Here is a 12,456-nt window from a genome sequence, read left to right as displayed (position 1 = left end):
GAGTCAGGACATCTTATTTTCAGAAAACAAATCATTTTTTGATTGCATTTATTCATCTTTTTATTACATTGTTCTTATCCCATTATTATAACTACCACCTTGTAATTACTCATGTATTACTTTAAGAGACTAAGCCACCACCTCACAGGTCAAATTTGCCCATGATCAAAGCCAGTTTCATGTGGTAAAGGTGATTCATGCGTCTGTCACGTGGTAACTAGATAGTCCTGAACTGGAAAGAGAAGAAATGAAAACTAGGAAAATATCAATTGTCCATCATTGACCCCGATCCACAATAGTCTGAGTGACAAAGTGTTTGGTAAATGGGTTAAATCAACATTGAGATGGGCATTTTGTTTCCTCGATGTTACAGTAAACAGAAAGACAACGTTATGCTGCTCCGAGAAGTGCAGAGCCTCTGTGTGACATTAACCAGAAGTCTCAAAATTCAATCATTTGGGCTCATTCCCTTAGAACAGGACTGCTGTTTGCCAAACACTTTGCCTCTACATTCTTTGTTCTGTTTGTTTGCATGGTGAGCATGCCATCATGTGGTCTGGCTCTCATTTCATTGGGGCGCCTTTCAGTGTTTGCTGCCTGCAGCTGGGTGTAAATCCACAGCAGAGTACGGTCAGCATCGCCTGCAGGCATAAAGCCCAACCCAGCACGACTCGTCTAATGAGCCACCTGAGCTGGTCTTCCTTTCCATGTCGTCATGTCTTTTGTCCAAACCAAAAGCCACCATTGTATGTGTTTATTATGGATGATAATATCCCTACATCAGAAGACCATTTAATTACCCAGTAGTATTCTCTTTAGCTCTGTAATGCACAAAATGCTGACAGCTCTGCCACTGAGCAGATTCAGGCAGGACAATATTAAGTGGAATGCACAGTCTATTTCAGTCTGCTATAAAAAAAAGAAAAAAAAAAGAAAATGCAGCATCTCTGGCAACTCAGCCTCATCATCTGAGAGATGACAGATTTCAAGGTTTTAAGCCACTGGAACCCATCCTAATTCAGTTCAGTTTGCAGCTAGTTTTATTGATAAGAGATTAAGTATGCAGTGCTCACGGACTATTTATAGAGCCTGCTTAATGCTACACGAGGGAAGAGATGTATTGTACTGTTTGAGAGATTCTAATGAAAGAACAACAAGCTTCTCTGAGACAACGCTGCCACTGTCTCAGTGCAGCCTGTTTTAGATTCTTCCAAAATATCATGTCTGTCCAAATACTCCTGCTTGTTATGCTCAGGTGCGTACGGGCTTTATGTGCTATGTGACGTGTGGTGCGTGGGAAAGGCTGGATGCCGAAAGAGAAAGGGGAGAAAGAAATGAAAATGGTTAGAGGGGCAGGGGAATACCAGGAAAAACCTGCTTGGTAAGAGAAGGAAAGCAGCAAACTAACTCCTCAAATCACAGCAAAGGAGAATGAAACCACTGAATTTTTGAGGGAAAAGAAAAAATGATATTTTTATTGTTGTTTAAATATCATGTGTTGTTTTGAAACCCATTCGTATAAACTAAAGACCACATTTATTTGTCTTAGGTGTATTTGGAGAGGCTACTCACCTATGCTGAGATTGACATTTGCCCTGCCAACTGGAAGCGTATCGTGTTGGGAGCAATCCTTCTGGCCTCTAAGGTCTGGGACGACCAGGCGGTCTGGAATGTCGACTACTGCCAAATTCTCAAGGATATCACTGTGGAGGACATGTGAGTCACTGGAAGCGCACCCCAAACAGTTTACTCAGTGTGCAATGCAATCATGAAGGAAAGATTTCGTTTTTATAAAAGGGACCCGTCTACTGTCAGTTGTTCTTCGTCTTCCAAGCCAATTTTCATGATATAATCTGTTGAGAACATGGAAATTTAAACGGGCCACAGTTAATCGGCTTACTTAGTAGTTCGTTTATGTGTTCAAGCCACGAATTTTATGTGTGACAAAATCCGGTGACGTTCAATTTAAACACCCAAAGGTCCTCTGCTCAGCATATTTCCTTCAAGGTTTAGAAAGCGCCTGATCAGATTAAAATAAACACTAATACTTTCGGAGAGAATTCAGTGTTATATCCACATGACTGAACCATATGAGGGAGAACATACTGTGCCATGCTTTTTAGATCTTTTTTACTTTAAAGCATGTACAGAAAGGTGTATATTTTTCTCAAAGATTTTAAACATATGAGTGGTAGACAGGCAAACTACAAGGTCTGAGTTGCAGGACTCGGGAATACGGCATTATTTTCTGTCTTCTGTCTGGAATTGTTCACCGTTTTTGTGCCTATTTTTATGGCTGATAAATGTGCAGATTGTTTTCTCAATTATTCAGGGTAGTTTAGGCTGTCAAGCCAAAAGCTGCATGTCATTTTTTTGCATTGCTTGTTTATTCCTCCTTACAGAGCAGAGCTCAAATATTCCATTTCCCCATCTTTTGAGATAAAAATGAATAATAAAAAAGTAATATTCAGAAAAGCTAGAATGGTCACTTTGAATTATTTCTAATTGAAACATGACTCTGGTTTTTCCAAGTGGATTACTTGTTTCTGTTGTCTACGCTTGGTACTCAGTCTCTGGCATTGTTGTTAACCCCATTCTGTGACCAACAGCTGAGAATGGTCAGTGTTTGTGGGGACAGTCTGTGTTCAGGAAGTATTCAGAGTCACAAGTGATGGTCTGGGCATGCTCAGAGTGACCTCTGCCCACATCATGGGCACCTTTTGATTTCCTAACAAGTTGATAAGAAGAGACGTGCGGTTCTTCATCGGTACCAGCTTTTTCTGCTGAAGCAAGTGAGAATGTTAGATATTTGATTCTGGATTTAATCATAGATTAAACACGAAAAGTCGTTCGGACATGGCTGTCTGAAATACATCTTGGGCCCAGTGACGCACCTGTCTGACCTATTACTACGCTGCTTTCAGATCCTGAGGAATTCTGGCAGGATTATCCTGAGGAAGAACATGATGCTTTAGACGTGTTCCCCTGCTGCCACCCTTGACCTCTGCTGCTTTCACACACCGCCGCGGTGGTGGGAATCTATTCTTGTCTTGGGCCCAGATTTGCAGAGCAGTAATTGTATTCCACCTGTTCGGGACTCTGTCCAGTCAGTGGAGCACAGCATGAGTTTCTCTGGTAAAATGCTGTCCAGAGATTCAGCGTCTCAGAGTCGCCGTCTGGTAAATTGTCATATCAGAGCTCAGAGTTTGTGTCTTCAAATCCTTAATGTGGAACCTAGCCTGCTGAATCCACCTTTCCATCGACTGACTTTCAAGAAATTGCTGGGAAATTGCGAAGAATATGAGGAGGAGCAGGGAAATGGAAAAAAAAAAGATAGGTGAGAGTAAGTGTTGGGGCAAGATAAAAAAGAATCGGCATTATTATGCAGAATTTAGCTTCAGTAAAGTGTCTAAATTTAGCTTGTCTGTTGCTGCATACCTATAAACCTACAGGAGAAACAAAAGCTAGGAAGGAGAGATGGGTTGTCGCTACAATGTGAAATGAATCTATCACGACTGAACAGAAACAGATGAAAGCTGCTGTCATCACACTGCAGAAGGGATCACAGAGCTGCCGAGGCAGAGGCAGTGCATGACAAAAGCATTTCCAGGAGGGGGGATTAATACTCTTTCTCACACATAATGCTCAGAGCTCTCTCCTTAAATAGCATATCTAAGGCTAATGTTTGCTGATGTACTGGGGATTTACTCAGTGCAAGCCAACTGTGGAAGGTCTCATGCAGGCCAGTAGTTCTGTGCTCTCTGTAGTTTGTTTGGTTCCTCTTCACTCACTCTGCCGGCTGTCTTTAGAGACAAAAAGCATTTCAGCTGTCTACCCAGTTCTCTGTGAATCTCAGCATGGTCTTGATCCTGTTTTTATTTTCTCCGTCTCTCTGCCAAAGGAACGAGTTGGAACGTCAGTTTCTGGAGTTGTTGCAGTTTAACATCAACGTGCCATCCAGTGTGTACGCCAAGTATTACTTTGACCTGCGCTCTATGGCAGAGGCCAACAATCTCAGCTTCCCCTTGGAACCTCTCAGCAGGGACAAGGCCCAGAAACTAGAGGTGGGTGGGGGCCTAACAAATGCTGAAGGGGTGAGGTAAAGAGGGAAAAAACACTGATTGTGTAATATTTCTTTTTCAAAAATGAAACTATTTATTACTGATTCCTGTGGGCTGAGGATGTGGAATAGTGTCTTGTTAACCATTATTTTGCGGAGCTTCAAGTGAACACAAATGCACCCAAAATTCATTTTGGCTGTGTAATTAGCTCCACTGCGGCAACATCTGTCTGTTCCTTGATGTGCTGCAGTATCCCTGTGGTTAATGTTTGAAATGTCATCGTCATTATCTGTAGTTTGTTCCCGACCCCAAAAATGCTTGACCGAAATATTTCTCACTTTAGATGTTTTAACGTTTTATTGGAGTAAAAAGCACAGCTGGACACCATAACGCTATTATGGTTGTTTTACATTGCAGTTACACACTGCTTTATGTGTAAATATAGTGGATTCCAGGATTGTTCTGTTGTAACCGTGCAGGTTCTTGTTGGCACACAGACAAAGATCTCATCTCTTAACCAAAACAAAGAGTAGGCCTCCACTCTTTTACCTCACTTTAGCTTCTTTTTTCTTACTTTCAGGCCATCTCACGGCTGTGTGACGATAGGTACAAGGACTTGAGGAAACTAGCCAAGAAGCGATCGGTGAGTGCGGACAACCTGACGGTGGTGAGATGGTGTCCAGCCATCGTTTCCTAACGCTGGTCGCCCGCAGAGGTACAGATAGACGTGTCGTACTTTTGCCCGGTAAGCACGCTGACCAGGTGGGCGGCCGTTCTGTGGATCCAACGGGTTTGTGTGGAATATATACAGACACGCACTTTCACACAGTCTGGCACTTTTACAAGTGTGATTGCACTCTGCCTGGTTGTTGTACATAAGATAGCTCCCACTGGCTGCCTGTACTGAACCAAATGAAACAGAGGTGAACCAAACCCGAAGTCTATGAAGAAGAAGTGGCTGCAATGAAGACCCGAACTGCAAATGGAGGTGAAGACATTGAAAGAGTGCGTGAAGTTGAGAAAAGCTTGAAGAGCAAAAGTGAAAGACTTAAAAGCTGCCACGGCGTTCCATAGTTCCCTCTGAAGTTTTACTGACTTGTACAGTTGGTTGAGGTGTACATTTGTTTTATTTGAATCCTCTGGTTCAGTCGTTTCGTGAGGTCAAGCATGAGATGATCTTTTTTTAGGCACACTGCAGTACAGCGTCCTGTTCCCCAGTTAGTTCACGTTTAGCTGGTGTGTGTTCTTTTGCATTCCCATCCAAACACACAAAAAATATATCCACATTCCATTCCGTTGATACATTTTACTAGAGCACATATCATCAGTCCCCTTTGACGATATAAATCTAACGATTGTCCATATGGATTGTGGCCATAAAACTAAAGTCTGTGATAAAGCAGGCTTTTATATCAAGGGCCCTCTCGCAGGAAATGGCAAATCAACGGGTAAACCTCCAGTTGCAGATTAGTACAGCCCACCGAGCCGTCATTCAGATATAGCAATATTCATGCATCGCTTTGTTGTTGCGGTTCAATGTGATGAAGCATGCTTACTTGGGAGGAGACTGACTTGAAGACAGATGTGAGACATACTGTAGAGCCTATGTTGTACTTTATTCACTGCCGTTGTCCTGACCTGTGGTGCCTGTAATAAGCTAGTTCAAACACCTCTCCCCTTTCCATTGGAGGAGTAGAACAAATAATTCTGTAGTATTTTTCTTCTTTCCTTTAACATTTCGTACGGTTCTTCCAGCTCAAGGAAACAGCACAAATCTAATTGTTGACATTTAAAAGCCACTGAATGCATGATTCTTCATGAGTGTTTTTTTTTTGTTTTTTTTTAAACTGGAGAGCATTGAAATGAAAGAAAAAGCATTAAGCGATTATTGAAACACTGCTTACAAATTGAGAGATTGTATACATTTTTCTAAATCTGTTTGTACAGTGTAAATACCATGCCAGTGTAGAGGTCATTGTGTGAAAAAGAAAAACCACAAATACGTCAGAATATTTATAAAAGATTAGTTTTTATGAGGGGCGGGACAGTGAATATGTCTGATTTTGTGCTCCTGTTCCAAACTAAGGAAAGAGAAAGGTGAGGTATTTAGATGGGAGACGCCACTGGAATATGCTTTTCTTTGTTCTCTCTTCTCTTCTCAAACATTCAAGCACTGTAGAAAATGGAAGTCTTTGGTGTGCATTCTGTATATGGTATATAAATGATGACAATTCCGGCTGATTTAATAAATTAAAAAGAAGAAACATTTCTCTAACCACACTGCCAGGTTATTTAGTTTTTTTTAAATTTTTATTGACGGCTATTTCTTGTGGAGTCCTGAAACCGACAACATGCAGCGAAGTTAATCGCATGGGTCACAATTATGGTTACGTACATTCACCAATTCTGTTAATTTATTTAAAGCTTAAAGTTTTTTGATTTGCATTGAATTAGTTGACCATCTAACTTAATTCATTTTAACCCAATCATTTTTTATTTCCTCCTTTTTCCTCTTTTTGTGTCTTCACACACAAACTAGCTGCAAAGTTGGCTGAAAAGACTATCGGCTTCTATTAAGATATTGCACTTACAAACACACTCTCTATTCTGCTGTCAACAAGTAAAAACTTAGTTATTTACTCAGATTCCTATTTTGCCAACACGCTGATAAATCTGCAAACATTCTGTGACAGAAATGGTGTGAGGGGTAGAAGTTTTTTTTCTTCTCTTTAACAAACAAAATTGCTTTTTCATGTATGCATTATATCTTTGACTCATCTGATGACCTTGTGCGGTGTTTTGTCAGTTTCAGAGCTTCCTAGTGTGTTCTGGATGCAGGTAAAAGCTTTCGGAGGCAGTATTTCTCATGAACAACTCAAACTCAAAGCAAAAACAAATAGGAAATGCGCAAGCTGTAGTAGAGTGTAAACCCGCAGACTGGTCAAAGTCTTTTTAGTTTTATGTGGATCTTGGATTCTATACTAAAGTACGAGGCAAAGCTTTTGATATAAGAACTTTATAGTAGTTGTTGTTAGCCTTATGATCAACTGGACTCGTTCCTGGGATCATTCCTCCACTTCATCAGTGAACAAAGAGTAGGCTGAAGAATATATAAAAGTTACGTTGTTTGTCAAACTACTAGAGAACTAGTCAGTCATACAGGTCAGTGAGCCTGATTTGTGGGTTTGAGAAGGGACAGAAATGTACTCAAGTCATGAAGAAATGAAGGACCGTCGTGTTCAACGTGTTTGTCTGACTCAGCCCACTTGCACATAAGGTATATGAAAAGGTGCAGCGACTTGGAAAGAGAAGTGTTGTGGGGCTCTGAAGGGGTGGAACAAAAAAGTGAAAAAGTTGTCTTTAGGGAAGTAATGTTACTGGAGTTGCGCTTGTGAGTTCAAACTATTTTCAGAGAGTGTATATGCTATTTATTGTGTGTGTGTGTTTGTGTGTGCATACAGCCCAGTCTGGTGTTATCACCACCTAGAAATAAACACCGTGGCGTCAACTATGGTGAGTCCGAAGGTGGGAAATGTGCTACTCTGACAGCAAAGACCTTGGGCCCTTGGCTGGGCCTGTGTCCAGCCGTGTGCACTGAACTCTACCTCTGCATAGAGTATTACTTTGTTTTCTCCATTTTTGTTCCGCTCTACTACAACGGTTTCTGTATCATGACCATTTCCCGTGCTGACGCCAGTCAACTGCTGTAGCTGTGAACTTATTTTGTTAGTTTTTTCACTGATGGACATTTTCAACAAATTAAAATGTATCCCGTTGTTTTGTCCGTGTATTTCCTCAATCTTTTGTTCTTGTTCTCAGTTTGCCAAACTGTTTCTCTTTCTGTGTTCCAACATTGATTTCCATACTTTCATTTCTCTACTGAAGACACGTGTGAGAATTAAAATATAAAACCTTGCAATAAATCCAGCCTGTGTTTTTCTCTTCTGTTTTTGCGCAACCCAAAAGATCCCTTTTACCCAAAAGTGTAAACTGTGACTGTGTAAAACACCCTTCGACCTCCAGTTATCTTCAGTGGTGTTATCAGGAGTGCATACTGTTAAAATGATGTGACTCAGGGTTTACTTCTCCCGTAAAGAACCAATTAAATGGCTTTGAGAAAATGGTAATATAGAGATTACACTGCCAGATTGTCACTGTGGGACACATTTAATCCTTTGCTTTTGCTCATTTGCATTTCAATGGCTGCCTTTGGTAATTGCTCTCGCAAGTCAATTCAGTACAAATGAAGAAGTGCTGTGAGCTCTTCAGAGAGCATTTGTGAAGCATATGTAGTAGACTACAACTCCAAAGATCCTTGAAAGCCATACTGCGGACGCACAAAGGAAGTCGCCATTGAAATTCCATCTTTTGATTGATAAATGTGTTGACTTTACAACTTTTTGTGTTTTGTTTGGCAGTCGATTCAGTTTTGCTCCAAGCAATCTGGGCCGTATTCAGTCAGAAGCTGCGTCAGGTTACACCACCTTGGGTTAAAACTGCTGGCGCATCCAGTGCTTTTAATTAATTAATTAATACATATTAATAGTTAATATTGGAGTGCGCACAAAATGTATACACATAAGGATAAAAAGAATAATAAGTAACTAAAGTAACGTGAATGTAACGGTATGTACAGAGTAATGTGGTTGTTATGGACAGAATAAATACGGTATTTACGGTAAATGTAATCGATATATGCTGTAAATATAATTTTATACTACTCTACTTATCATTTCTAAAAGGCGTACAGCAGTACAGCCATGGGTAATGCTATGACCTGTCAGGAGGTCAGCTGCAAAAAAAAAAGCTCTGTAGTGCACGTACTTACCTGACCTGACCAGACCAGACGGGATGTCTAAGTTGAAATGAGTGGAACAGTTTAGTGTAACTCCTTTGTTGTGGTGAAGAGCGTAGCATTTTTCTGTAAAGCTGTGTGTTTCAGCTACTTCCCCCTGAACCCATGAAGACTTGGAGGGACATACATCTGTCAAAGTTCCCATTCTCAGTTCGGAAAACAGACTTCTTTGGTTGGTTGCATTGATCGTCATCCATTTCGTGGTCTCCCAGTACCAGACAGCATCAACTCTTTAAATGAGCATGGGCACTAAAGCACCCACAAAGATTTACAGCACATGTCAGTAGATATACTGAGTTTTGACATCTATCTAAATGTTCTTGAGATTTGTTTGTGAGATCCAGTATGGAAGCGCTAATGACCACTGACCTGTAGAGCGAGAACAGAATCACTCGTTTGATTCTAAGAATAAATCTTGCTTCTTGATCCTAATAAACTTCAACTTCTCTTTAGATGAATGACAAGGTGCAGTGTTATTTCCTATACATACTACAGGGCTCTACAGTAAACCCTCTTCCCCTATAAACCGGCATCAGCTGTGGGAAAATACAGTTTACAGCCTATTTAATTTCATGAGGGAAGATCCACTGTCTGCATACCTGCATATTATCTCTGTTGGTGAGTTAATGATGCAGCAGAAAGGTCTTGAATTTTATGAAAATTATGAAGCAGCCATTTTGAACATGATTGTCATTGTGCTCAAGAACTTTATTTTCACAATTTTTGAAGGAGTAAGCCATTAGATTAGTTCCTCTACTGTAAGGACAACCGACAGCACCAAAATATCTCTGCAATGCAAGGACGGTGGCATGCTTTTGGAAGTGCGTTAAGAATAGACCTACAATGGGGCACGCTCCTGTCTTCTGTTGTCTGAGGACAGACAGTTGTCTGCAGGGGACAGAGGAAGAAGTAAGACGGAGGGTTTCCGCGACTTACGTCAGACACTTGACTGACTCAGACAAACTCTGACGGGAGTTTACCCACAAGGACTGAGAATATGCTCTATCTGGGAGAGTGTCACTCTGCCATCCACCTGGAAACCAAAGTGGCCCCTGAGGTGGAAGAAAGAGAAGTGGATAAATAAAGAGTGAGGTGGTGGCTGAAGGATTTTTAATCTGTGGCCAGCAACGCAAGGACTCTGGAAGATTTTGGAGGGGCCTCCAGAACAGCAAACATGGTGGGATCAAGTGCCTCAGAGGTTCTCTTTATCTCTGTCAATCACAGCATCACTTTGATGGGTGAGTTGAATTCTATTACCTGATTACCCATGGATAGAAGAAAACTGAATGCATTTTTAAAAAATGTATGAATGGAAACCTTCACGTGAAATGCGAGGCATTTCCTTCTGGTTTCGGATCTTTGATTTCTAAAAATCGAATGCGTTCTGAAATCGGTGTGTTTAATTTTTGCAGGAAAGGTGTGGCTCATTGTGATGGTTTTCCTCCGTATCCTGATCCTCCTCTTTGCTGGTTTTCCTCTCTACCAGGATGAGCAGGAGAGATTCGTGTGCAACACCATTCAGCCTGGCTGTGCCAATGTTTGCTACGATCTTTTTTCCCCTATCTCACTCTTCCGTTTCTGGCTGGTGCAGCTGGTCACCCTGTGTATCCCCTACATCATATTTGTCATATATGTGATCCATAAAGTGTCCCGTGCCCTCTCAGTGGCCCGGAACTCCTCGGGACACACCAAAACCTTCCAGCTGTTTGAGGTCTACCAGGAGCCGTTCAATAAGATGTCTGTGAACAAAGTGCCTATTGTGGTTGAGGAGCGAGGGGGAGCACAGTGCTTCACTGGAGCCTACATCCTCCACCTGCTGGTCAGGACACTGCTGGAAGCAGGGTTTGGGGCAGCTCACTACTACCTGTTTGGTTTCTACATCCCCAGAAGGTTTCTGTGCCACCATGCTCCGTGCACTACTCAGGTGGACTGTTACATCTCCAGGCCCACTGAGAAGTCTGTGATGCTCAACTTCATGCTTGGAGTGGCTGCCTTCTCCCTTTTCCTTAACATTCTGGATTTTTTCTGTGCGGTGAAACGCTCGGTGAAGCAAAAAAGGAATATGATGGTGGAGAAACTCTTTCAAGAGGAACGCCGTTTCCTTTCAGCTGGAATGGCCTCCACAGGGACCGACCCTGATCAACAAGGTCTGGAAGCACAGTCTGGGAGAACAGAGAATTTCAGGAAGAGGCATGGCAGCAAGGGTTCTTGTGGTGGAGGAAGACTCGATTTAAGTCAGGAGCCACCCCTCCTGGAGCATTGCTCTTGCTCTCCAGGACCTCCAGACTGCAGTGGGAGCAATGCTTATTCGATTTCCCAGGGGGAGGCTCTGGAGAGGAATAGCAGTGAGGTGGCTCTCTGCCCCCAAGAAACCATGGGGACTCCAAGATCCATTCGGGTTAGCAAACGCAGCAGACTCAAACCTCCCCCTCCACCCAGAAGGGACCTTGAGTTTTCCCCTGTTGGGAACGCTTCCACAGCAACTTCAATCTGTACCAAGAGGGTGGGTCAGTATACGCTGGTTGAACTGGGCAGTGCTGCAGAGCTACAAACCAATGATGATGGGCAGGAGAAATTATCGCAGTGGGTGTGACTCAAAGGGTTGCTTTGCTTTATTTTCAGCTAACTTTGGCACATAAAAATGGAGCAAATAGATGTGGTAATAATACAAGACTACTATTGGCTACTGGGGCAGACTTATCTGCTATGCTCACCACCTCATTTTATAGTATGAACTGCTGTATCTTGATGAGAATACAAAATGGCAACACACGTGCGGGTGCCTCAAACTCCTAATATTAGTTTCAGATATATTATTCCTCCTACCGTGCCGTATCTCTTTTTAGGAGCACTTATCCAGTGATGCAAATTTTAACCAACCCCCTCAAACCAGAGTGAGATATGGCATTCTGGACTTGAGCGTCCTTGAACAAACTTATCCTTGCAAAAATCTAAAAGAGTGCAGCCCACCTGTTTCTTACATGTTGATTCTACCCCCACCTCCACCAAAACCCTGTCCATAAACAAAGACATGCCTTGACCTGTCCTAAGTACACACCCCCCCCCCATCACAGTCACTTTAAATGATACCAGTGCAGATATCACCACTCTTCCTTTTGTGTGCGTGTCAGTCGGGTCAAAGTGGACATGAGCTGCCTCTGGGCCCGGTGTCAGAAGGTCAGGGCAAAATGAAAGGCAGTAATCTTACTCAGGTGCTGTTAGCCGGTCCATAAGGGAATAAGATTCCTCCACAGCAGTGAAGGACACTATGAAGGCCCCGAAAGCTGACGCAGGATCACAAAGTAATTATGTTCCCCCATATGGGCTTTGTATTTGTGGAGACGGCTTATCGCTCTATTTTAGGGCCTCACAGAGCTAAGGAGAAATACAAACTTTAACACACCACGACACTGGAAATAGAGCACAGCGTGGAGGAGCTCTCGCTGTTGCCCAGCAGGACATCTGCACTCGGCTTTTTTGTGGCTTTGGTTTCACCTCCATCAAAGCTCAGATCAATGGGTGCCTGACATTAACGTCTCA

General features: G+C 42.4%; 2 protein-coding genes across 3 annotated transcripts in view; both read left to right on the top strand.

Annotated features, from left to right (window-relative positions):
• Window positions 1–7,984, top strand: part of ccny (cyclin Y) — a 32,423-nt gene extending 24,439 nt beyond the window's left edge. For both annotated transcript variants that reach the window (XM_075451932.1, XM_075451931.1), the window contains 3 exons: window positions 1,550–1,716; window positions 3,902–4,064; window positions 4,642–7,984. In XM_075451932.1, the coding sequence (XP_075308047.1) occupies window positions 1,550–1,716; window positions 3,902–4,064; window positions 4,642–4,758 (447 nt within the window). In that variant the 3' untranslated portion in view covers window positions 4,759–7,984. The remainder of the gene's footprint in view (window positions 1–1,549; window positions 1,717–3,901; window positions 4,065–4,641) is intronic.
• A 2,106-nt stretch (window positions 7,985–10,090) lies between these two features.
• Window positions 10,091–11,509, top strand: gjd4 (gap junction protein delta 4). Its single transcript, XM_075452934.1, has 2 exons — window positions 10,091–10,154; window positions 10,329–11,509. The coding sequence occupies exons 1-2, from the start codon at window positions 10,091–10,093 to the stop codon at window positions 11,507–11,509; spliced, it is 1,245 nt and encodes a 414-aa protein (XP_075309049.1).
• The last annotated feature ends 947 nt before the right edge of the window (window positions 11,510–12,456 follow it).

Source organism: Odontesthes bonariensis, chromosome 20, assembly GCF_027942865.1.
Source record: "Odontesthes bonariensis isolate fOdoBon6 chromosome 20, fOdoBon6.hap1, whole genome shotgun sequence".
In the NCBI taxonomy this organism is placed as follows: domain Eukaryota; kingdom Metazoa; phylum Chordata; class Actinopteri; order Atheriniformes; family Atherinopsidae; genus Odontesthes; species Odontesthes bonariensis.
The sequence above is the reverse complement of the archived record's forward strand: the minus strand, read 5'-3'. Positions and strand labels throughout refer to the sequence as shown.